The sequence below is a fragment of the Piliocolobus tephrosceles genome, chromosome 9 (genome assembly GCF_002776525.5).
Source record: "Piliocolobus tephrosceles isolate RC106 chromosome 9, ASM277652v3, whole genome shotgun sequence".
Classification (NCBI taxonomy): Eukaryota; Metazoa; Chordata; class Mammalia; order Primates; family Cercopithecidae; genus Piliocolobus; species Piliocolobus tephrosceles.
Genome location: NC_045442.1, coordinates 108,122,106 through 108,146,690, shown reverse-complemented (window position 1 = coordinate 108,146,690; position 24,585 = coordinate 108,122,106). Strand labels below are relative to the sequence as shown.

Below are 24,585 nucleotides of genomic sequence, written 5' to 3'. Positions count from 1 at the left end.
TTCGGGGGGAACCAGGGATGTGCCTTTGACTGAATTAGCCATAAAGACGTCTTGCTATGACTTTTGTTCCCCACGAAAGCAAAGAAATATTGCGTTTAATATGAGAAGTACTGTTCACAGCTTTTCCGTGCCCCTTAAGAAATATTACAGTGCTGATTTACTGGCCTTCTACCGAGTTGGCCCCAAGGGCGGCTGGGGGTGGTGGGGTGGGGACGGTGCAGTGAGGACAGAGAAGGAGGAGGCGGAGTCAGAGCGCTAAAGTGCCTGTTTCCAAAGTTCTCTCTTTGCAACAGCAAATTTATCAATCTTTTCATCTGACAATACTTTGAAATATATCATTGTCATCTAGAGTTGTTTGATAGATTATCTGCAGGCACACAGCTTTTTTCAAGGTCAAGTTGAAGATTCTTGTTTGCTGTTTAACTGGGTTGTTTCAAAACTCAGAACAATGCCTGCCTGTTGAATTTTCACTTGTTCTCATGGGGCATTCGAAAGCAAGTTTTCCTATTGACCGGATCTCTGGACATTTTATCCTCTTGAGCTAAATTCAGCAAACAAGGCTTAGGAATGAAATCAACAGAAGAATAAATGAGATCTAATCTTAGCATTTGCAAATGCTAGAGACCTTAAGTGGTCTTTCATATCTACTCAAAGTGTGTACTAATTTTTGTCTGCATGTTGCAGGCTGGTTATGGCCAAACACATCTCAACTTTGACTTTATTCCAGTGGGAAGCAGCGAATACACTCCCCTAAAGCAGAAAGGCAAAGAAATTGTGGCCACTCTTGTTTTTGCCAGTGCATAACCTGTTGTTCTAAAGGCATTTTAAAATAAAGTCAGCTGCTTCTAAGTCATTATGTTTTATAGACATATCTATTTCTATTTTTTAGTGGAAAGACTGGCTTCACAGTTTTCTCTATATCTGCGATGATTGATTTTTTTTATTCAACTAACTTTTATTTACCTTGCAATAATGTTCTGGACCAATGTGATAAATTACAGATATGCAAATTTCTTTCAATGGTGTTGTAAGTGTGTCTAGCTGGAGCTGAATAACTCCTTGCAAGTCAGTCTGTGCGCGCTCAGGACCCCAGGGAGCTGATCAAAGCACCCATTCTCTTTCATCCCTGGTATTCTCCTCCAAACTATTTCGATACAATATGTTTCCATGATGCACTTAATGTGCTAGGGACATAGAACTCATTACAACCTAGCTAGTTCTGCGGACCTCTTTGTTCCGCGGCAGAAAGTCAAAGAAAAAAGGAAAAGCGCTGCCAGTTGCCAGCTTTCTGAAATGCTAAAGCATGCGTCATTTTTCACCAGGTCTCGTCTTGATATCCTCAAAAGACAAACTATGAAACCGGCCTCAGCCCTTTCTGGCATTAATTACACTGCTGTCCAGCCGATCTGTTTTTCCTATTATATGCATTTCTCAGCAGGGATTTTTTTTTTTTTTTTTTTTGCAAGACTAATGCAGCTGCAAGTTAAACTATGAATGCATTTTCATTACTATGGGAAAAAAATAAGTAAAAAGGATGCAAAACATACAGCAAAACTTTTGAAGGGCTTCTGATGGACAACAGATATAGGGCAGGACCTGGGTGATTTGCAATTTCTCCCAACCTGAAATTGGCTGAGAGCCTCAGAAATTTCCAATATTTCCAGGGTTCTGTGGAGACCTTTATTGTGCCATTTGAAACTTTGCTTTGGTACCCAGATAAATCTTGAAGGTTCAAGTTTCTATTAAAGTGCTGAAATGAAGCAGTTTGATATTGCACCCAACCAGGAGGCTGCTTCCAAGGAATTTCTGTCCAGGACGATGGCACAGAGGATACAAATTTTATTTCATTTCCTCTGTTTCTTGTAGGGTTGATTGGTTGGTGGAAATGGCTGGCAGCCAGTTCTGGGAAAGATTCCAGACCTGACTCCGATTAACCCTCTCTGGTGAAACTCTGCTGGAAACCAACTCACCAGCAATTGCCATTAATCTACTTACTAATTAAGCCAATTCATTTCTAAAGGAGAAAAATTCCTTTCTTTAGCCAAACTGATGGGAGGAAATTTGAAAGAAGCGCCAAACTGTGTAACTGTAATTCAGCCAAGGACTGCTAAAACAAGGTGTTGATATATAGCAGCAGATTTAAAACAAGTTTCTAGGGCAACACTCCTTTGGAGACAGCGGCATATAGTGCATAGTAGATGAAGCTCGAACAATGCTCCACAGCGCTGTACCATCCCGTGTACTTGCGTTGAAAATAACACGTCTCTCTCCAATTAAATCGTGTTCCTTTTACGCACAAATAAATCGCCTCTGCAGCTTTCTTTTGAACTAAAGTATATCAGCTTTATGTGACAACTACCACAAATATATTTCTTGAGACTTAATAAATAACTTTAGAATTCTGTAATCCAGAGCCTATGATTCAGATACAGGCTCTTAACAAGTCCTTACTTGTAGTTAGGGGAATAGAAAGAACCAAGTTGAACATTACGCATGGAAGAAAAGCAAACCCGCCTTTTGGCAAATGATGTCTGGCATTCCAGCGGAATCTTGGTTTGCATCCTTACCAGGAGGCAAAACTCTAAAGAGTTTCCCTACTTATTAAAGAATTTCTGACAGTCTTTAAGATGCGGCTAGGTGCCCTGTGCCAAGGTAAGATAAGAATGAATCTTCCTTGAGGAAATGTACGATCTCCCTCTAGTCTTTATGACCCACCTTCATGAGGACTAGTTATTGGGCGAGGAGACAGCAAATTAGATTGATGTTTTTGGTATAGAAAGACTGGACGAATTAGAGAGGGAGTCAAACTTTTTAATTAAAGTCCGTTCCTTCCCACTCTTAGACGCCTGGACTCTTCTGAGTCCCGGGAGCACCTGAATGGATGTGGTCGCCCTGCAGGGTCGCTGTGCCCTGCTCACCCAGCACCAGTCAGCGCTTTTCTTAAAGGCGTGGAAAGGAGCGCGCACGAGGCGCGCATTGAGGTCTATTCCAGCACAGTGCTGGTTAATGTACATAATCCGGAGAGATTAAACAATTAGTTTAGAAAATTCTTGGAGATAGTATCCTTTGAGAGGGAGGCACCTTACACCAGGATGGTGAGACCACTCTTTCTGTGGCCCCATCTGCGCAGTCCAGGCTTCTGCTCAGTTAATCAACAGTCTCCGCGGGGCTGCTCTGGGGCATGGATGCTTCCTCCAAGGACTCTTCTTTTGGGGATTCCGACAACTTCCCTATACGTGAAGAAAGGTGGACAGACATAAATTTTGTTTTACTTACCATACACAAACCACTCCCCACTCTTCCCCCATAGCATTTTGCATCATCTTTTTAGTGGGTGCTCCCAGCCCTGGCCCTAGCTGGGAGCCTCTTCAGGAACCTGGAAGAGAGGTGGTGAAGGAGGTAGGGCAGGCAGGCAGATTATCCTTGGCCTTCTAGACAGCGTGTGCCAGCCAAGCTTTGCTCTGAGACAGTCTGGAGCTCTCCAGCAGCCCCAGACTGCAGGAATGGTCTTAGGTGCCCCTGATAAAGGCCGGTACTCAACATTCTACTGAAGCCATTGTAACAGGGATTTGATTTTTCCAAGATTTAAATTTCCATTTGCTTTGCAATCTTTCTTCCATGTGAAACAGAAAATTATGAATGAGAAGGAAAGAAAACCACATTGGTCCTGGGCTCTGAAACTGGGGAATGGGAAGATGTCCCCACCCCCAACCTCAACGGTTTGGGCTCTCTGCCCTGTGGGGAGGAACATTTACCTGGTGCGTAAATTGTGAGGAAAGCGTTGGGGGTCTGAGACAGGAAAGCCACAACATGGGATGTGATGTTCCAGCTTTGAAGGGGAACAAAGGCCCTGGGCTAATCCCACTGAAAGCCGGGAGCGTGGAGAAGGCAACAAAGCATTGCAGCCTGCGGTCACCGGTAGGTGTCAATGTGGACACTTACAGCCAGGCAATGGGAGAGGGGAACACAGAGGAGCCAGGCTGTCATTCCAAGGCTTAACATGAACAAAGATAAAAACGTGACAACCTCGGATTTCAATGGTTGGGAGGTTCAAAGTGGAGTGCTCCAGAGCCTATCTGGGTCAAGTCTTTTCTGCAGAAGGGCCTTTCTTTTTCTAGTCGAGTATCAACCAGGGAAGCCCCAAGGGCCTTTTCCCAAGGTAACTTTTCTTACTCAAAGCTTTCTTTAAAGTCATGTCCAATACTACGCACTGCCATAAAGATACGGAGCTTGTGAGATGCCTGGAAATAGCAAAAAGGGCATTGTTTTCTGCACCCCAGAAACTCCAGGAGGCTTCATTCAGTCCTTATGAACTTGAACAGGCTATCTAAACTTTCTGAATAAGCTTCGTGTATTCTTTTGCACATTTAATGAAAAGAAATGAAATTCCCTTTTATAAAACTATGCATACATGTAGATGAGTCAACGGGTTCCATAATTTAGAAAAGTACTCATCTTACAAAGAAGTTCTGGTAGTGCAATGTTGAAGGAATAGTGGAAACTTGCTAGAGTTAAATATACTGGAGATTTTAGTCTATTAGAAATTAGCAGATAAGGAATTTACCAACAAATAAATCTCCTGAACAATCTGGGAAAGATAATTAAGAATCTTCTACTAATACAACTCATTAACAAAGATTATCTTAGAAAATCAATAAATGGACATAAATTATGTTTATATGAGTAACTGAGAAACATTGCTTTTTTAAAAATTCTATCACTAAAACCAAAATACAAGTTAGGAAAATCATAATGTAACAAAATTCTGATTTGCTTTAGTTGAAGTAAGTCTCCTAAATAATAAAAAAAAGGATGTAAATATCCTAAAAGACTAATGACATTTCACAGGTAATGCAATTTAGAAAGAAACACTTCCATGTTTTCTTTTCCAACAATGTGCATTTTTGTAAACTGCTATAAATTGCAATTCAAAAGCACTGATCTCGCCATCCCCAATCATTTTTTATACTGATCAAATGAATGCAGATACTCCCATTTGGGAGGGGCGACATGACATTTCACTTGGCAGTTCTAAACAGGTCACAGACCTTTCACAGACCCTAAGGCAGTGGGAGGGAGCTCTTTACTAAACCGTGTAACCAAATCAAACCAATGGTTACCCCTTTTCAAAACCAATGGAATGGTTTGCACAATGCTATTCACATAGCAGTACAGAAACTGAAAGGATGGTCATCCAATGGAAATTTCTTTCCTTTTGTTTAAACTTGCAGAGCTCAAAAAGTAATACTTGAGGAAAAACAATTACATGTGCTATGATAAAAATAATAAACAATACACATGCATTTTTGTTGGCACCACAGGGCTCAGCTGTAACTGTTCATTTGTATGTATATATATGCACATGTATGTATGTATATGCATGTATATTTATTGAAGATGTTGCTTTGTTTGAAACCTTCAGCACAAAGACACAACAATGCTGCCCTGGAGATGACCTATTGCTTTCAAGTTGCTTGAACACATCAGAATTTCCATTGTTAGGGTTGATTAATTGAAACTGATAAGTTACCATGAATAAAGATTGTTTTTCTGTTTAATGTGGTGGGCTTGATTTGGTAAATGCCTCATTCATGTAGCTTTGCAGTGCAGCATATGGGTAAAAGTCATTCAGTATCACAAACATATACAATTTATTATGCTTGTATGGGCACAGCCAAAGCCCTTTCTATTTTAATGACAAAGTTTCAATGAAAAATTTCATTTAAAGAGTCACTAGTTACATGAAGTGTGATTTTGTAATTTATTCTTTGAGTTTCCAGCTCTGACTTTCTGTGGATAATTTAAAATATATAATATTTTAATCTAGTTTTAAAAAGGTATATATCTCCAAGTTATGCCCCAGCATTAGTCATTGGAAAAAAAGCAGAATCTACCTTAAATGTTAGCAGACACACATGAAGAGAAAGCACTGTCATCTGATGCCACCTCTGTGCCATACACTTGATACAGTTACTATAAATGTTTCATTGTGAGGTCACCAATTATAGCTCACACTGCCCAGTTTACAAGAAAATGCAAAGGAGCTTGTTTGGTGAATAACATGCCAACTTCTTAAAGGCTTTTTTTTTTTTTTTTTTTTTTTTTGTCTTAATGAATGAAGTCAGAAGGCAACATTTTGAAAATAATTTAGGGACTATCACATGAAAAATCCCAGTGGACTTATTAATGTTTTCACCATTTAATTACTGTGAACTTCCTTTACTGGAAAGCTGATGTCACTTTGAAAAGTGTTAACTACATTAAAAGTGGTCACAAATATTTACCAATAAAGGGAAGGTTGGTAATTTTTGTAATGATCCTGTACAAAAACTTTTATTTTTTGCCTTTTTCATTTAGGTTGCTCAGGTAGTAATGAAAAATACAAAAGACATGCTAATGAACAAACGAATCGACTGTACTAAACCATCAAAGAGATAGTTACCGTATTCAGCCTTTAATGTCTCATCAAATAAATTCTCTGGTCATTCATGTCCATGAAACAGTTCAAGTTCATCCAACATTTCTCAATTAAATTAGATGGGTGATTTCAGTTCAGCCCTTCTGGAGAGTAATAAACTACATCGGTCACAGTTGACCACAGCTAGCATGTGTTTCATAAAGGGCTGGATGTCCATTGGAAAGCTAATCAGTACACCGGCACTTGTAAAATTCCCTCCTGCATTTTGAAGTGATAATCTGTATCTAATTTTTAAAGAAAAATTTACTTTCCTTTCACTCTTCTGAGGCCAATTTCTTTTCTGGACCTGAATAGAGATCATTGGTGAAACGGGACCAAATAGCTGTGGTATGTGTACAACAAAAACCCACCTCTTTGTAGAACATAACAAATTATGCAATGTTCACAGATGCGCTTCACATTGTGCCTTTTGTGAGAAAATGAAGGCCCAAGTCTATTCCCCACCCCCCTCTTTATGAAAGACTGGGCTGCCAATGCAATCTGTTCTAATCCTAGAGAAAAATAAACACTCTTAATATGGAAGCTTTAGGTAGTTGTCTCTAAAATGATTTTCATTTGAACGTTTGGTCTATGCAATTTTTGCACATATGAATTTGAAGTTACAAGTAGCTATTTTTTCTTATGAACAGGTGAACAACTTGGAACCTAAGGATTGAAATGTTAACTGCTCCTGTAACTCACCTGTAACACACCTTGACATCTGCATATTTAGTGGAAAGGCTGTAATCACATAGTTTCATGCTTGAATTTATAGGTTCCCAAAGAAATGCAGTAATATTTCAGTCATGGTTTTAAAAACATACACACTGAAAATATTTAAAATTTTGTTTCTGTATCTTGGTTTCTGATTATTCTTATGGGAAAAGTGGTTATTAATATATAATTCTGAATAGCAAGGTAGCGATTTCTGCAGAAATGGTGAAGAATGCAGACAGACCTCCTGAGGCCCACCTTACCTCATGGGACTTCCACAAATCCTGGTCTGACTTTTACAGAATGTGCTAGTCATTGAGTGACTGTCTTAGAACATAAATTCCAGGCACTGAGAAAAATCTCTATATCCTCAGTGCCTCACCTAGGGCTTTGCTTAGGTATTCATAAAGACTGTGGAATGAATGAGTGAATGGATTAACAAACAGAAGGTAAAACCTAGAAGGCTAAGTAGTATGTTCCACTTATTATCCACAGCCTTTGCAGTTCCCTCACACATTGACTCTAGTCTTGGCTCTGTGACTTGCTCTGGCTAATGGGACAAGAACAAATGTGACCTGAGCAGAGACTTGAACAATCCTTGTGCATTGGAGCCTGCTCTCTTGCTGTTCTGGAGAACCCTGAGACCATCATGAAAGCAAGCCTGACTTAGCTTACTTGATAATGAGAGACATGAGGTCTGGTTACCCCTGTCACCCCAGCAGACAGCCGGCATAAGGCCATCAATGACCAGCTGAACACAGAAGCTCAGCGAGACCAGGCAGAAGACCCACCACCTAGATGAAGGCATGTGGGCAGGAACATGTCCTTGGGACAGCATGAAACAGCAGGGAACTGCAAGTCATTTGTGACCACTAGGTTAGAAAGCTCACATAAGGGAGAGGCAGGGGTTATGAATGATCTTGTAGGCTAAACTGAAGAACTTGATTTTATCTTGAAAGCCACAGAGATCTGCTGAAGGATTCAGCAGGAAATAACAGCGTGAAAAAGTGAAGCGAAATATAAAATCCTTAGCAACCTCAACATTGAAGACACAGAGCTGGGGAAAAATTGATCAACCAGGAGAGACTGAGAAGGGCACTCTGAATAGGAGGAGGAGAACCAGGACAGACTGATGTCTTGGAAGTCAAGAGGAGAGAGTTTTGAGAATTAAGGTGAAGGATACAACGTTTCAGTTATATGAGATGAATAAATTCTGAAGATCTAATGTACAGCAGAGTAACTATAGTTAACAATACTGTATTGTATACTTGAAATTCGCTAAGAGGGTAGATAGCTCTTAAGTGTTCTCATCATAAAAGGAGGAGGACGGAGAAGGAAGAAGGAAAAAGAAAGGGAGAGGAAGAAAATGGTGAAATTATAAATATGCCAGTTAGCTTGTCTGTGGTGATCATTTCACTTAAGTATATATAATTTGTATTTGTCAACTATATCTCAATAGAGCTATTCACAAAAAATTTAAGGGGCCAGGCACAGTGGCTCACGCCTGTAATCCCAGCACTTTGGGAGGCCAAGGCATGTGGATTGCTTGAGCTCAGGAGCTCGAGATCAGCCTGGGCAACATGGCGAAACCTTGTCTCTACCAAAAATACAAAAACTTACTGGGTGTGGTGGTGCACACCTGTGGTCCCAGCTACTTGGGAGGCTGAAGTGGGAGGATCACTTTAGCCCAGGAGGTGGAGGTTGCAGTGAGCCGAGATTGTGCCACTGCACTCCAGCTTGGGCAATACAGCCAGATCTTGGCAAAAAAAAAATAAAAAAAAAAATAAAAATAAAAAAAAAATTAAGGAATGCTTAGCAGTAACAAAATCCTGGGGTGAGGTCAAGTGAGATGAGGACTAGAAATTGTATTTGCCATTTGACAGATTCTGGTGACCCAGTGGATGGCAGTGCCAGAGGGCAATGAAGCCAGGAGGAAAGTGGAGGAAAGTGGAGGGAACTGGAGCCAGAGAAGGGTAGCAAGCAGGTTCTGATTTCCCTCAGGCAGGTTCACATCAAAGGGAAGGGGGGCAGAGGGCAGATGCTTGCAGGCGAAGCAAATGAGAGAGTAAGAAAAGGAGGCATGGGCGTGTTTATGGAAGAGAGTACTGGACATGGTGATGTTCTCCAGGACAAATAAGGATATTGTGAGAACATAACCTAAGTTCACGAAATCAGGAGTCTAAATGAAGTTAACCTCAGACTCAGTTTTTTTTTTTTTTTTTTTTTTTCCTTTTTAAGGCGAAGTCTTGCCCTGTCACGTAGGCTGGAATGCTGTGGTGTGATCTCGACTCACTGTAACCTCTACCGCCTGGGTTCAAGTGATCCACCCACCTCAGCTTCCCAAGTAGCTGGGACCACAGACGCCTGCCACCATGCCTGGCTAATTTTTGTATTTTTAGTAGAGATGGGGTTTCACCATGTTGGACAGGCTGGTCTTGAACTCCTGGCCTCAAGTGATCCACCCAGCTCGGCCTCCCAAAGTGCTGGGAGGATTACAGGTGTGAGCCACCATGCCTGGCCTCAGACTCAGTTTTATCAAACATATATAGATCGCTTGCTAATGGCCAGGAAAGTGGCAGGCACATTTATACACAAGCCTTGTCACATTTGATTCCTTAATGCTAGAACATATGTTGAAGCTTGAAAGAAGTAGCTTTCTAACTGATCAAGGGAACGTATCTCTTTTATGGTGGGCACTGAATAGCAGAACTCCTTACCCTAAGTCTTAATACAAACTGAAAACATACTGCCACTGAACTCATTTGGAATAGTGGGTATCAATTATTTAATGTGATGCCATAGAAGTTATTAAATCGTCACCTTGTATTTGCTTGCTAGAGCTGCCATAACAAAGTAGCACAAACTGGGTGGCTGAAACCAACAGAAATGAATTGTCTCACAGTTCTGGAGGCCAGAAGTTCAAAATCAAGGTGTCCAAAATTTGTAGGGCCATGCCTTCCCCTGAGACCCTAGGTGGAATCCTTCCTTGCCTCCTCCTAGCTTCAGGTCATGGCCACCAATCCTTGTCATTCCTTGGCCTGTGGTTGCATCACTCCAATCTCTGTCTCTGTCATCACATGGTGTGTCCCTGTGAGTCTCTATCTTCACAGGATGTGTTCCCCTTTGACACTAGTTATACGGAATTGAGTTTACCTGGAAGACCTTGGCTTAACTACATCTGCAGAGACTCTACTTCTAAATAAGATTACATTCATAAGAGCCTGGGGTTAAAGTCTCAACATATTTTTGTGAGGTGGTGTGTGTGTATGGGAGGGATCACAATTCAACAATTCAAAAGCCTCGTAACACATGCTTTTCCAGAGAAGGCAACTTACTGCCTAGGTCACAGACAGGATACACAAGGAAAAGACTTCTACAAAGATAAAACTGAGACTTTAAAAGTGTTCTTTAAAAAAATGACTGACACTTAATGTATGCTTTCGATACATGGGATGACAATAACTGTGCAGTTGTTTACAAAGGTAAAGTGTTCTTAAAATATATAAAATAAGGTAGAAATCAAATGAAGGTTCTTTCATCCAGAATATGAAGAGAACTGATTTGAACCCGTAGGATTTTTTTGGTGGGGGAAGAAGAGAGAACAATGGTATAGTGAATTCATGATTTAGGACTCCATATGGGCCTGCTAGATAAAATTTAAAAAGAAAAACAAAAAGACACACTGGATAAACATGTCTCTTGTAATGAAATGTGAAGTAACGAGCCAGCCTATTAGGAATTGAATTGTGTCTCCCTAAAGATGCTGAAGTCCTAACCTCCAGTACCTATAAATGTGAGCTTATTTAGAAATAGGATCTTTGCAGATGACCAAATTAAGATGAAGTCATTAGGGTGGACCTTAACCCAGTATGTCTGTGTCCTTATAAAAAGAAGGAATTTGAAAGTAGAGAGGTAGATAGAGGGAAGGCAATGCGAAGACACAGGGAGAATGTCGTCTACAAGTAAAGGAAACTCAGGGCTATCAGAAACTAGGAGACAGTCACAGGACAGATTCTCCCTTGCAGTCCTCAGAATAAACCAACCTCACCTTGGTTTCAGACTTCCAGCCTCCAGAACTGTGAGAATATTAATTTCTGTGGTTGAAGCCACCTGGTTTGTGGTAGTTTGTTATGGCAGCCTTAGTGAAGGAATACATAGCCCAAACCACAGGTCTCTTTGTTTCAGTTGCAGAAACCCATCCTGATGGTCAAGAATAAAGCTTGTGTTTGGTAACAGAAGCTAAATGTGCTTCATGCTGTGTGGAAGAACAAATTCACTTCTTGAAGGCAGAAGCTTTAATGAAAGAAAGTTGAGAAACAACAACAACAACAACAACCAACAACAGTTTTTAACCTGGGCTATGGCTTTGTAGTAAGCTATGAGCCTGGGAAGGTTAGAGGGCACAGACTCACTTCGTGCAGAGGAACTGAGCTAGACCACCTGCTGGCTTGGAGTCTTCAGGACCCTTCATGTCACAGCAAAGTAGGCACCCCCAAACTTATAAGAACCGGCTGTAAACTGGGAGTGAGAGAGGCACAAGAAGCAGTCACAGAATTATATTCAGGAAATACTGAATTGAGAGGGAGAGAGAGACAGACAGACTCGAGTATGCAAACCTAAGTTCCAAAATAAACAGGATAGAACCCTAGGCAAGACAAAAGCAAGATAAGCTGTCAGAACATGAATTCACTCCAGGTAAATTTAAGTTGATGAAACAGTATGACAAAGATTTTAAAACTTATGCTTAGTATGTTCAAAGAGCTCATGTTTAATGATAATTATCATAAAAAGGGAAAAACAAGTTATGATACAAGATAGTCCAGAGTAAAACAAGAACACTGGCTTTGAAAAAGAACCAATTAAAATTTCTGGAAATAAAAGAATCACTAAAATGAAACACTAAAACATGGGATAAACTGGCATAGCTGAAGAGAGAATTTGAAAGTTGGAAGGTACTATTAAAGAATTCACCCATACGCACAACCAAGAAAAATTAGAAAATGTAGATTGGAGGCATGGAAAACAGATTGAAAGGTGCTTCAGAAGAAATATAGAAGCATAGAAAATGTACAAGAAATATTTGAAAAGGTAGTAGCTGAGAAATTTCTAGAAGTAAATACATGAATCATCAGATCCAAATTTCATCATGAATATTGACAAAGATAAATACATCATTGAATACATTGAACACTATAAAGAAAACATTAAATAACTACAAATGATTGGAAAATTGACACCAGACTCCTTATAATCCCAAGTAGAGGCTCAATGGTGATGATACAATAAGAAAATGTGGAGGAAAGAATAACTGCCAACCTAGAATTAAAGGCCTTGCTAAATTACCATCAAGAGTGAGGTAAAATTTAAGGCAAACAGAATTTACCATAAACAGGCCTTCACAAAGCAAATTATTGAAGTAATGATACTTCTAAACATACACATATATTAAAACATATGCATATATAAACATATACAATAAAAGAAAAGAAACACATCTTTCAGCTTTCAAATCAGCACGGGGGAAACAATAAAATACAGAAAATGTTATCAACCTAAAAGAAAGCAACAAAGAATAGAAAGTAAAGCAAAATATCAGAAAATACAAAGATAAGGTAATAAAAATAAGTCCAAATATATCAATAATCACAACTGTAAACAATAAACTCTCCTGTTAAAAAGTAGCTATTATCAAAGAGAACTAAAAAGAAAAAAGGTATCATTTTAAGTTGCTTAAAAGAGAAAAATCCAATGTAAAGAATCATAAAAATATTGAAAAAAATGAAAAATACAATGCAAATATTACTAATACAAAAACTATTATAATGTTATTGATATAAGATACAATAGAATTTAAGACATCAAAGACATTCCTGCCTCAGCCTCCTGAGTCGCTGGGATTACAGGCTTGTACCACCATACCCGGCCACACCAGGGTTAAAGAGGCCAGTGCATGCAACAATCCACAAGAAAAAATATGACAAATTAGGAAGCATTTAACATAGCCTTAAAATGTATAACAAAAAACTGACAGAATTACTAAGAGAAACTGATCAATCTTCAGTCTTAGAGAGATGTTTTTATATTTCTCTTTCAGAAAACATAAGAGATTACGCATACAATAAATTAGACGAATAAAGAATGTCTGAACTGCCAAATTAATAAGATGAGCTAATAGAAAGGTTACAAGGAACTTAGGAGTCATTAATTAAAGGTAAAGCAATCTCAACAAAGCATATTTAAAACTCTCTGTGTTAAAGAGACGATCATGATGGAATAAAATATTTAGAGTCAAGCAACAGTGAAAGTGCTGTCAAAATTTACCGGATGCAATGAAAGCATTTTTAGAGTCATAAAGGCATTTATTAATATGTAATAAAAATGAGTAAGCTAGAGGAAAAAACAGAAATATCTTTTAAAAATAGAAGGAAAGAGCAGAGAAACACAAAAATCCAACAACCAAAAAAAAGTAGAGCAAATTAATAAACCAAACATTAACACTTCAGAAAAGACTAAAAATTATATGACACTTTGACAGTATTAAGAACAAACATATGGTAAATACATAAAACAACATCAGGGAGAGGCTGGGTGCAGTGGCTCAAGCCTGTAATCCCAGCACTTTGAGAGGCTGAGGTGGGCGGATCACTTGATGTCAGGAGTTCGAGACCAGCCTGGACAATATGGCGAAACCCTGTTTCTACTAAAAATATAAAAATTAGCCCAGCATGGTGGCACACACCTGTAATCCCAGCTACTTGAGAGGCTGAGGCAGAAGAGTCACTTGAACCTGGGAGGCGGAGATTGCAGTGAGCTGAGATCTTGCCACTGTACTCCAGCCTGGCCAACAGACCAAGACTCTGTCTCAGAAAAAAGAAAACATCAGGGGCAGAAAAGGGGCATAATTACAGATATTTTAGAATTAAAGGGAGAATACAATGAACAAGTTTATTTCAATGTATTTGAAAACCTAGATCAAATGGATTGTCTAGAAAAAATGTTGCTGCAATTGACTCAATAAAAAAAAAAAAAAGAACACTAACAGCTATTAAAGAAACTAAATTTGTATTCGAAAATATCTCTCACCTTCACAAAGGACACTAGGTCCAGTTTGAAAAATTTTTCACACCATCAAAGAAGAGATATCTTTTTTTTTTTTTTTTTTTTTTTTTTTTTTTTACTTTTTCCCCCGCTTTTGCCCCGGCTCGAGGGTTGTGGCATGATCTCAGCTCACTGCAGCCTCTGCCTCCTGAGTTCAAGCAATTCTCCTGCCTCAGCCTCCTGAGTAGCTGGGATTACAGGTGTGCTCCACCACACCCAGCTAATTTTTGTATTTTTAGTAGAGACAGGGTTTCAACATGTTGGTCAGTCTGGTCTCAAACTCCTGACCTCATGATCCACCTGCCTCCGTCTCCCAAAGTGCTGGGATTACAGGCCTGAGCCACCACACTCAGCTGAGATACCTATTATATACTAACTTTAATCATCTGAAAGAAGAGGTAGAAGAATCTAATCCTTCCTACTGAGTCGAGTATAGCCTTTATATCCAAACTAGATAATGGGAATTCAGGGGAAAAAATTACAGACCAAACACAGAAGAAAAATTCTACATAAAAGACCAGAAAATTAAAATTAATTATAAACACAAAAGTTAAGAAATATAAGTATAATTTAACATGAGAAAATGTATTAATATATTTCAACATTAACAGATAAAAGGAGAATGATCACAATTATCAGCTTAATAGGTAAAGGGGGGAAAATCAGGTAAAGCTTAGCCATCAATTTGTTATAAAAACTTTCAGTGCCTGCTACAGAAGAGAACTTTAGTGACTTGATTAAAGAATAGCTATGACAAACCTACAATAAACATCATACTTCATGAGGACACTTTAGAAATTATCCTATTAGAGACAGAAACCAAAAAAGGATGCCACCAACTGCTCTATTACAATACTGGAAATTCTAGCCAGTGCATTAAGAAAAGAAAAAAAAAAGTACATACAAGAGACAAATCTTTAAATTATAGATGATGTGATTGTCCAAATATAAATAAGAAATTTTTCAGCTATAAGGCCCACAGAGTTCAGCAAGTTTGTTAAACATAAAATCAAAAGCATAAAAATAGTCAATAATAATAGACACTTAGAATGATCATAGAAAAATGATTCCTTTCATAATAGCAACAAAAAGTATAATTTACTTATAAGTGACTCAGGAATAAATTCAATAAAAGATATGTAATCCTTTTATGAAGATAGTGTAAAACATAATTTAAAAATATACAGGAGGCTCCAAATCAATGGAAAGTTGTGATGTATTCATAGCTGGAAGGATTCAATATCATAAAAATGTTAATTCTCCCAGATCAATCTTTATATCAAAATACCAACAGTCTTTTCATGGAACTTGAGTAGAAAAGACAAGTAGGTAATTTGCACAGAATGAAGATCCTAGGAAAAGCTCCTACCAACACGGAGACTTGGCATATGTCAGAGGTAGCATTACAAAAGGGAAGGGGGCAGGAAAGGGAGGATAAATAATGATATGATAATCAGCTATTCTATTGCAACAAAAGACTCCAAAACTACATCATCTACAAAAATTAATTCTGTGTGGCAATTCCTCAAGGATTTGTAACTAGAAATACCATTTGACCCAGCAATCCTATTACTCGGTATATACCCAAAGGATTATAAATCATTCTACTATAAACATATGCACATGTACGTTTATTGCAGCACTATTCACAACAGCAAAGACTTGGAACCAACCCAAATGTCCATCAATAATAGACTGGATAAAGAAAATGTGGCTCATATATACCATGGAGTACTATGCAGCCATAAAAAAGGATGAGTTCATGTCATTTGCAGGGACACGGATGAAGCTGGAAACCATCATTCTCAGCAAACTAACACAGGAACAGAAAATCAAACACCACATGTTCTCACTCATAAGTGGGAGAGAACACATGGACACAGGGAGGGGAACATCACACACAGGGGCCTGTCAGGGGGTGGGGGGCTTGGGGAGGGATAGCATTAGGAGAAGTGCCTAATGTAGGTGATGGGCTGATGGGTACAGAAAACCACCATGGCACATGTATACCTATGTGACAAAACTGCACATTTTGCACATGTACCCCAGAACTTAAAGTATAATAAAAAAAATTAATTCTGGTGCTTTCAAAGGCCTAAGTGTGAAAATCAAATTGGTAATATTTTTAGAAGACAATGTGGGATTGTTTCTATAAGCTCAGAGTAGGAGATTTTTTTCTACGAAAGGTAATCAAAGAACAATTCATAAATTAAAATATTAAAAATATTACTACATAAAAACTTTTTAAAAATTGGATTCAACTAGACATCAAAAGCAAAGTTAAAAGACATGCCACAGACAGGAAGAAGATATTTATGAAGTGTGAAACTAACAAAGAGATAATGTTCAGAATGTATAGACTCCTATAAAAAAGAACCACCCAATTATAGAAAAATCATCTACTTCTAGCACCAAGCAATTCATAGAAGAGGAAACTAAAATGGTTAATAAACATATAAAAATTATTCTTATTAGTTATCAGGAAATTTCAGAAAAAGAATAAAATGCAATTTCACACCCTTCAGAACAGCAAAAATTAAAAATATGGCAACTCCAAGTGTGAGTAGGAAAATGGAACAATACAAACTCATAACCTACTGATATGTGTGTAAAGTAGTGTAACCATTTATTAGCATATTCTGACACTATCTAGTAAAGTTACTAGAACTCAGCAGCTCCTCTTCTAGGTATTTAGTGAACCTCTCGCTATGTACACTGTGAGAAATAGCAGCTATTTATGAATCTAACAAACTGAAAATCTCCTGAATTCCCATCAACGGCAGAATGAATATGTTGTAGAATATTCATATTACACAATGGAATACACTATACAGCAGGTAAAATAAATGAACTCAAGCTACATACAGCAAAATACTGTACATAAATTTCAAAAACATTTATAGGTAAAAATTAAGAACACATACTTCCACCATCATGGATATAATGTTTGAAAACATGCCAAATGATGTTATAAATTGTTTGTACATGTATACATATGAGAGTGTGTGTGTGTGTGTGTGTGTGTGTGTAATGATTGACAAACTCTATAATCAAGGCAGTGGTTACCTCTGGGTAGAGAAGGAGGAATTGTATCAACTCAGTCTTCACTGTCTTACTTTTATGACTCAAGCATGGCAAAATCTAATAGAGCCAGGTGATGTTCAACATATAATTCTCTGTATTCCATTAATATCTGAAATATTTCCTAATAAAAAATTTCTACATTAATTATGTCTATAAATAAAATTATGTCATCGGTTTTGGATCAACTCTAGCTTACATTTGTGTAGAATTTAATAGTGGGCAAAATACTTCCTTTCTGTAATGTCCTTTTTCCCATGTGATTGTTTATTTGAAGATGGGGAACTTTGATTAAAGAAGTTGAACAAGCCAGGAATGCGATAAGCTAAAGATTGAAACCCAGTGACATTTGCAGAAGTCGACGCTTCATAAATACCACTCTTCTGATCTCAGTTTATTCCTTCAATTTCCAAACTGGGGGTTCCAGCAACTGAGAGGAATATTAATATGACACCTTTCATATACAAAGATGCCACATCAAACTCAGTTAAGGGTACCCTCGGTAAGCCCATGGATTTGCATGAATCCATGTGTAATATCCTGTAACATTGTGCCAGCAGACTCATTCCTAAATTAAAAAGTTAATACCCACTCATCGCTGCACTAATTAAACCCTTTCTTAGTATTTTGCTACTACCATAATGGCTTATATGGTTTATAATGCCTCTTAAATGACCATAATATCAGCCTGCAAGCAGGCAGCAAGGTTTGGGATGAAATCATTGTCACAGGGTAGAGATGCTGCTGGAATCCAACTCATGGCTTAACTGGACTAACGACACACACCAGAAACATTCTTGTCTCCTGCCTCGTGCTTTAGAGAGCTTCAAGCACTAGGTGTGGGTGTGATAAGGAATGTGATCAGTGGTATTTATTAAATGAAATATTGTCTATGTATGCTTAAAAACATCACTAGACTGAAATAAGACAGTCCATCAAATTAATAAAGGACATTTTAATATGTATTAGTCTAACCTTTTTTCTACTAAATTTTTATGATCTTGCAAATTCAAAGTAATTACCTGCCTATTTATTTCAAAGATTAACACTGTATTTTCAAAGCATATGGGTTGCCTTCCCTTTTCATTTCTAACATTTTTCAATCCCAATCTGACCTAGGGACAGAGCCTGAGTTAGACAGAGAGCCTCTTTTTTTTGTCTTCACTTCTCTAATGCAGTTGGTCATCCTAACCAATTTTTATACCATTGGGAATTCACTGTATTTGGAAGGAAAAATTGAGAGACAGGCTGCTGATCTTCCAGGTTTTTATTTGTTTGTTTGTTTTGAGACAGGGTCTTTGTTGCCCAGGCTGAAGTGCAGTGGCACCATCATGGCTCACTGCAGCCTCCAACTCCCTGGGCTCAGGTGATCTTTCCACCTCAGCTTCCCTAGTAGCTGGGACTATGGGTGCACATCACTACACCAGCCTTTTTTTTTTTTTTTTTCTTTTTCTTTTTTTTGTAGAGACGGGGCTTCCCCATGTTGCTCAGGTCGTTCTCAAACTCCTGAGCACAACAGATCCACCTGCCTTGGCCTCCCAAAGTATTGGGATTACAGGTGTGAGCCACCACGCCCAGCCCCAGGTTTTAATTTATCATCTAGTATGCTAAAGTATATGCCTCAAGTATTAATAGAAAATATCTCTAAATGTATAAAAAGCAAGGGAAATTCCTAGGAAAAGGTCGTTGAGAATTAGCTCAATTCTCAAGGACAAAGATGACATGCACAACCTAGAAATATAAAATTTGAATAATAGGTAACTGATGGCAATAAGGAAAGTAATGGAAAAGTTGGTGGCAGTGACATGAACATTTACAGACCCGTAATACATTATATTTAGTAAATCAGGTTAGTCCTGGTACTTAACTCACAATTCATTGATTAACTCTTCCTAACATTTTTATGGCCATCAATTCTATGTGAAATATACTGTTTGGATATACATTGTAATATTAAAAAATACGCACTTGAATATGAATCTGAAAACCTTAACAAATTATATCAATTATAGCTGACAGTCTAGAAACAATATATAAACCAATGCTAACACTTACGCCTGAAACTTCTTTTTATTTCTTATCTAACTTCCAATTTCTTACATGATTTTGAACTTGTTTTTGTATTTAAAACAACAGGGGCAACTGAACTTCACTTTCAAACAATATTTATTTTTATAAATCAGTGCAGGATACACTTATTGAAAATACATCTTGGGTCCAAAGCTTCAAAGAGTAAAAAGGAAGATTTTAAATTATATTTAATACATTATGATTGTTCTGTCTTTTAAAATCCTTTTCAGATCACCCCCTGGATGTTTCTTCCCTAGAAGTCTCAGAGAATTAACAACACAATGTAATCTAGGTTTAAATTTGGGTTTCTCCTGTGTTTCAGATACTGATGTTTGAGCTTTCTCTTCCTGACAAGCCACTTAAAGAGTCACTGTTACTTTGAGGTTTTATCTATAAGATTCGTGTCTTTTGGGCTCATTAAGAACATTTCCAAAGATTACAATGTCAATAGCACCTAATTACTGGACTGTGAGAAAGGTCTTCTTGAGTACATAAAATCTGTGGCAGTGCACAGTACACAATAGGCAGCTCAGATCCCAAATTTTATCACAAGTAAGTAGCAAACAAATTAATAATGTTGCCTGTGCTCTCTTGGATAATTGCTACTGCATAAAAACTGCTTTGAAATGTTGCAGATAGTATTGTACCTCATTTTTTTAATCCCCGTAAAGGATTTATTTGTCTCTTAAACTTTCTATGGTGCATGCACCACTCAACTTTCTCGTTCTGTTCAGAATTTTTAGAACTTGCAACATAACAAAAAGTCATTTTCAACTGGTCTAGGAAGGACATATCACCTGATATGACATTGTTTTACATTAAATTTTATATTTTACTTTACTCTTTTCAAAATATATACTGTATGTTTTGATACTATTGCTAGATTTTATTTTTTACTTATGCCTGGTAGAAAATCAGCTATTATAGAAGCAGAGGAGGCTGGGCACAGTGGCTCATGCCTGTAATCGCCAGCACTTTGAAAGGGTATGTATGGCAGCAGGATAGCTTGAGCCCAGGAGTTTGAGACCAGTCTGGGCAACACAGTGAGACCCTGTCTCTACAAAAAAATAAAGAAATTAGCTTGATGTGGTGGTGTGTGCCTGTAGTTCCAGCTACTACTCAGAAGGCTGAGGCAGAAGGATCACCTGGGCCCAGGAGTTTGAGACTGCAGTGAGCTATGACTGGACCACTGCACTCCAGCCTGGATGACAGAGCAATACTCCATCTCAAGAGAAAAAAAAAAAAAAAAAGCAGTAGAGATTAGCTGTTTTAATTTATTAGCCTACTGTTTAGGGCATCATTACTTTCATGGGGGGATTAAAATACAGATTTGCAAGGCTTTAGCTTGGGATTATACTATGAACAGCTCAAGAGGACAGGCAGAGAGAAGAATTAGCTAGGCATGTCACATATATGATCTCACTTCATCCTCATAACGAACCTAAGAGGTGGGGTTGCCATGTCTGTTTTACACAACAGGGAGCCCTAAGATGAAGGCACAGGTGAGTAAGTAGTCACCTGAGCTTGGAAGCAGTCTGTCAGCCTCCAAAGTCCAGGTTCTCTCTGTTACACCATGGATTTTCCCCACTGTGTTTTGTTGCAAATGAGATATTTTCCGTGTTGTCATGCATGAATCTTGGGGCAGGTGAAAATAATTGAGTGGGGATTAGCACGTACCCTTAGCCTACACTGGATTTGAATCCAGCTGCTCCACTTATTTGCAATATAAACCTACCAGTTTACAAACCTCTCTGTATTCATTGGTCTTATCTGTAAAATGGGGGAAAGCAAGAGTACCTATCTCATAGGGTTTTTGTGAGGATTAAAGTAAAAATGTGAAAGGCATTTAGAAAACTACGTATATCCACTGAATGCTAGTTATATGCAATTTCACAAAGTGTTTTGTGGTGTGAAAGTAGAGCCTAAGAAGCTCAACCTTTGATGCCAACACTGAGGATTCTGTAACAGAAAGGATAATGTTCCACAGGATATTTTAAATATTCCTATCCTATTTACACATTTAAAAATGGAATGCATTTTAACTTTAAAGTGTTCAGTTTGGGATCTGTTACCAAACAGGTTATAGTAACCCCTTATATTTTATGTACCTGCCTTAGTCCATTCTCACACTGCTATAAAGAACTACCTGAGACTGGCTAACTCATGGAGAAAAGAGGTTTAGTTGACTTAGTTTCACAGGCTTAACAGGAAGCATGGCTAGGAGGCCTCAGGAAACTTACAATCATGGCGGCAGGGGAAGTAAGCACATCTTACAATGGAGGAACAGGAGAGAGAGAGAGAGACAGCGAAGTGCCACACACTTTTAAACCATCAGATCTCATGAGAACTTACTATCATGAGAACAGCATGGGGGAAATCAGCCCCCATAATCCAATCACCTCCCACCAGGCCCCTTCTCCAATTCGACATGAGATTTGGGTGGAGACACAAATCCAAACCATATCAATACCTAATACCTCTTTAATAAATATTTTTGAATTAGTGCTTGAAAGCATTAATAATGTATTAAATTATTTCCTGGGAGTCTGAAGAGGGTACTCAACCTTGTAAAGTACTTTGGGAGTTTGGAATAACTTGTTTGGTGAAGATTAGCCATAATCTTGGCTAATTTGGCCCTTTTATTAGCAATAATCGCACCTCAGATAAACCTTATTGACTGTAATATTGCCACTGTGCAAAGCTATTTTGGTCCTTTAAATGTCCAGCCTGAAAGCCATCTGCAAGGCATTACCACTAAAGATCGTGCTTTCTAAAGAGAAGATTCATTTACTCCCCAAATTAGAAAATCAGTAATTCAGCTTTCCTCTTAACATTCATTTAGTTGTTTTTATTCAGTAAAAATAGGAAATTTATTTCTAGTAAATTTTGGATTAACTGGAACCAATTAATAAGAAATTTTTGTTAACTGGATTATTTCCCAAAACTATCTTTAGAGGGAAGAACATTACATGTCAAAGCTGTATCTGAGATTGAATACAAGGAAATTTCATGGTTATGTCTACAGGCTTCTGGTGTGAGCATTTTATCTTATGCCTCCTCTATAATGCTGATTAATATTCAGAATGATGAGCCTTATAGCACACTGTAAAATTATGGATCATAAAACATATTTATATTCAATTTTATTAGTAAGGCAAAAACGTGAGCTAACAGATTTTAGGAGGATTTTCAGTAGACAGAGTGGCAGTAACTCTACATTTCGCATTTTCAGGGCTTAGAAAAGGGAGTGGCAGTGTTTGTTTCAGTGGGGCTGCCTTATGTGTCATGTGGCCATCAAAATTTATTTGTGTCACTTCAAGGGGACCTTTGCAAAATGGTTTTCTTGGCTAGGGAAAGTCAGTTTTCAATGCAAAATCCTCAATTGAATTTTTAGGGACTGGAATTCTATGGTTAATTAAACTTCCTAACTAAAATTGCAGGCCATAAATGAATTAATATAGAAGTAGAAAACCAAACACCACATGTTCTCAGTTATAAGCGCTAAACATTGGGTACACAGGGACATAAAGATGGGAATAACAGACACCGTGGTCTCCAAAAGGAGGGAGGGAGGGAGGGAGGAAAGGGTGGAAAAACTTCCTATCCCATACAACTAACTACTAGTTCACTAATTGGGTGATGAATTCCATCAAAGCCCAAACCTCAGCATCATGCAATACATCTACACAGCAAATCTGCACATGTACCCCTGGAATCTAAAGTTAAAAAAAAATTTCAAGCCAACTAAATTCATTAATCCATATGTTTACATAAAATGTGAGTACATTAAGATGCTTTAGAAATAATTTCAGCCTGGGCAACATGATAAAACCACCAATCAACCAAACAAACAAAAATCAGCTGGGCATGGTGGTATGCACCTGTTGTCCCAACTACTCAGGAGGGTGAGACAGCCAGGTTGCCCAGGCTGGTCTAAAGCTCCTGGACTCAAGCATCCCAAAGTGCTGGGATTACAGGTGTGAGCCACCAGGCCCAGTTTACTCTTCTTGTAATTATTAAGTTGGAAAAAAAATAGGAATTTAACAGGAGCTTCAGGTTTGTTGGCAGTTTAACTTAAAAAAAGAAATGAGATTTCAACTAAGGCAGTGTCTGGTTTTGAAGTAAAACTAATTTTTTTTTTTTTTTAATTTAAAGACAGGGTCTCACTCTGTCACCCAGGCTGGAGTACAGTGGCATGATCTTGGCTCACTGCAGCCTTGACCTCCTGGGCTCAAGCAAATCCTCAGCCTCCTGAGTAGCTGGGACTACAGGTGCATGGCACCACACCTGGATAATTTTTGTATTTTTTTTTTTTTTTGTAGAGTTAGAGTCTTAGATGTTGCCTAGGCTGATCTCAAACTCCTGGTTTCAGTGATCCTCCCTCAGCCTCCAAAAGTGCTAGGATTACAGGCAAGAGCCATTGGGACTTGCATAGACTGATTTTCAATTAGCAGTGATCAGTAGTCAGAAGTATATATTAGTATTCTTTTATTCAGTTTATCTGTGCAATAATTTTATAAATTTGCTGAAAAAAGTCATGCATTCGCCCAGAATACCAAATACCTCAGGGTACAAAAGAAAAGTAAAGTTAATCTAGACTAAGTAGCCATTCTGGTGTGAACTTCATTTCCAACAAAAAAGATTCTTACCTTTTGGTGAAAGTTGAACGGATGCCTGATCACTGACTACATCCACATGCTTACTGTCTATCTGTAAGTGAACCAAAAATTTTCATTACTTAAGTTGAATAATATTAACTCAGTAAATATTTGAGAGAGAGAAATAAGCTACTTACTGAAGATGTACAATGACTTGAAGAGGATGTACCTGTTATGGTTGTTCTAGATTGCACTAATAAGGGTTTTACTTTCTGAAAGACACAAAAGATATGTGCTGTGTTATCAGGAGGAAATAATAGTCAAATCAAATGGATGTTAATGTTCTCCAGCCTTTAGTTGACCAAGATATGGAAACTATGCTTGTCACTTATTTGCTCAAATATGGCTGGGAAAATCCTTTTCTTTATTCCAATGGGATAGAGTCTCTTTCTTCTTCAGCCCACTTTGAAAGAAAACTTAAGAAAACTATTTTCCTTAGTATCTCTTCTGACTCTACTTCCTTTTGGTTGTCCCTACAATTGAGACTTACTACTGGCAACTGTTTGG

The 24,585-nt window shown here is 38.1% G+C and overlaps 1 protein-coding gene across 1 annotated transcript in view; it reads right to left on the bottom strand.

Annotated features, from left to right (window-relative positions):
• Window positions 1-890: 890 nt before the first annotated feature.
• The window catches only part of C9H10orf67 (chromosome 9 C10orf67 homolog), a 132,899-nt gene continuing 109,204 nt past the window's right edge, over window positions 891-24,585 (bottom strand). Inside the window, exons 14-16 of the mRNA XM_026454766.2 lie at window positions 24,216-24,290; window positions 24,070-24,130; window positions 891-3,230 (exon numbers count right to left, since the gene is read on the bottom strand). Coding sequence (XP_026310551.1) covers window positions 3,148-3,230; window positions 24,070-24,130; window positions 24,216-24,290 — 219 coding nt within the window. The 3' untranslated portion in view covers window positions 891-3,147. The remainder of the gene's footprint in view (window positions 3,231-24,069; window positions 24,131-24,215; window positions 24,291-24,585) is intronic.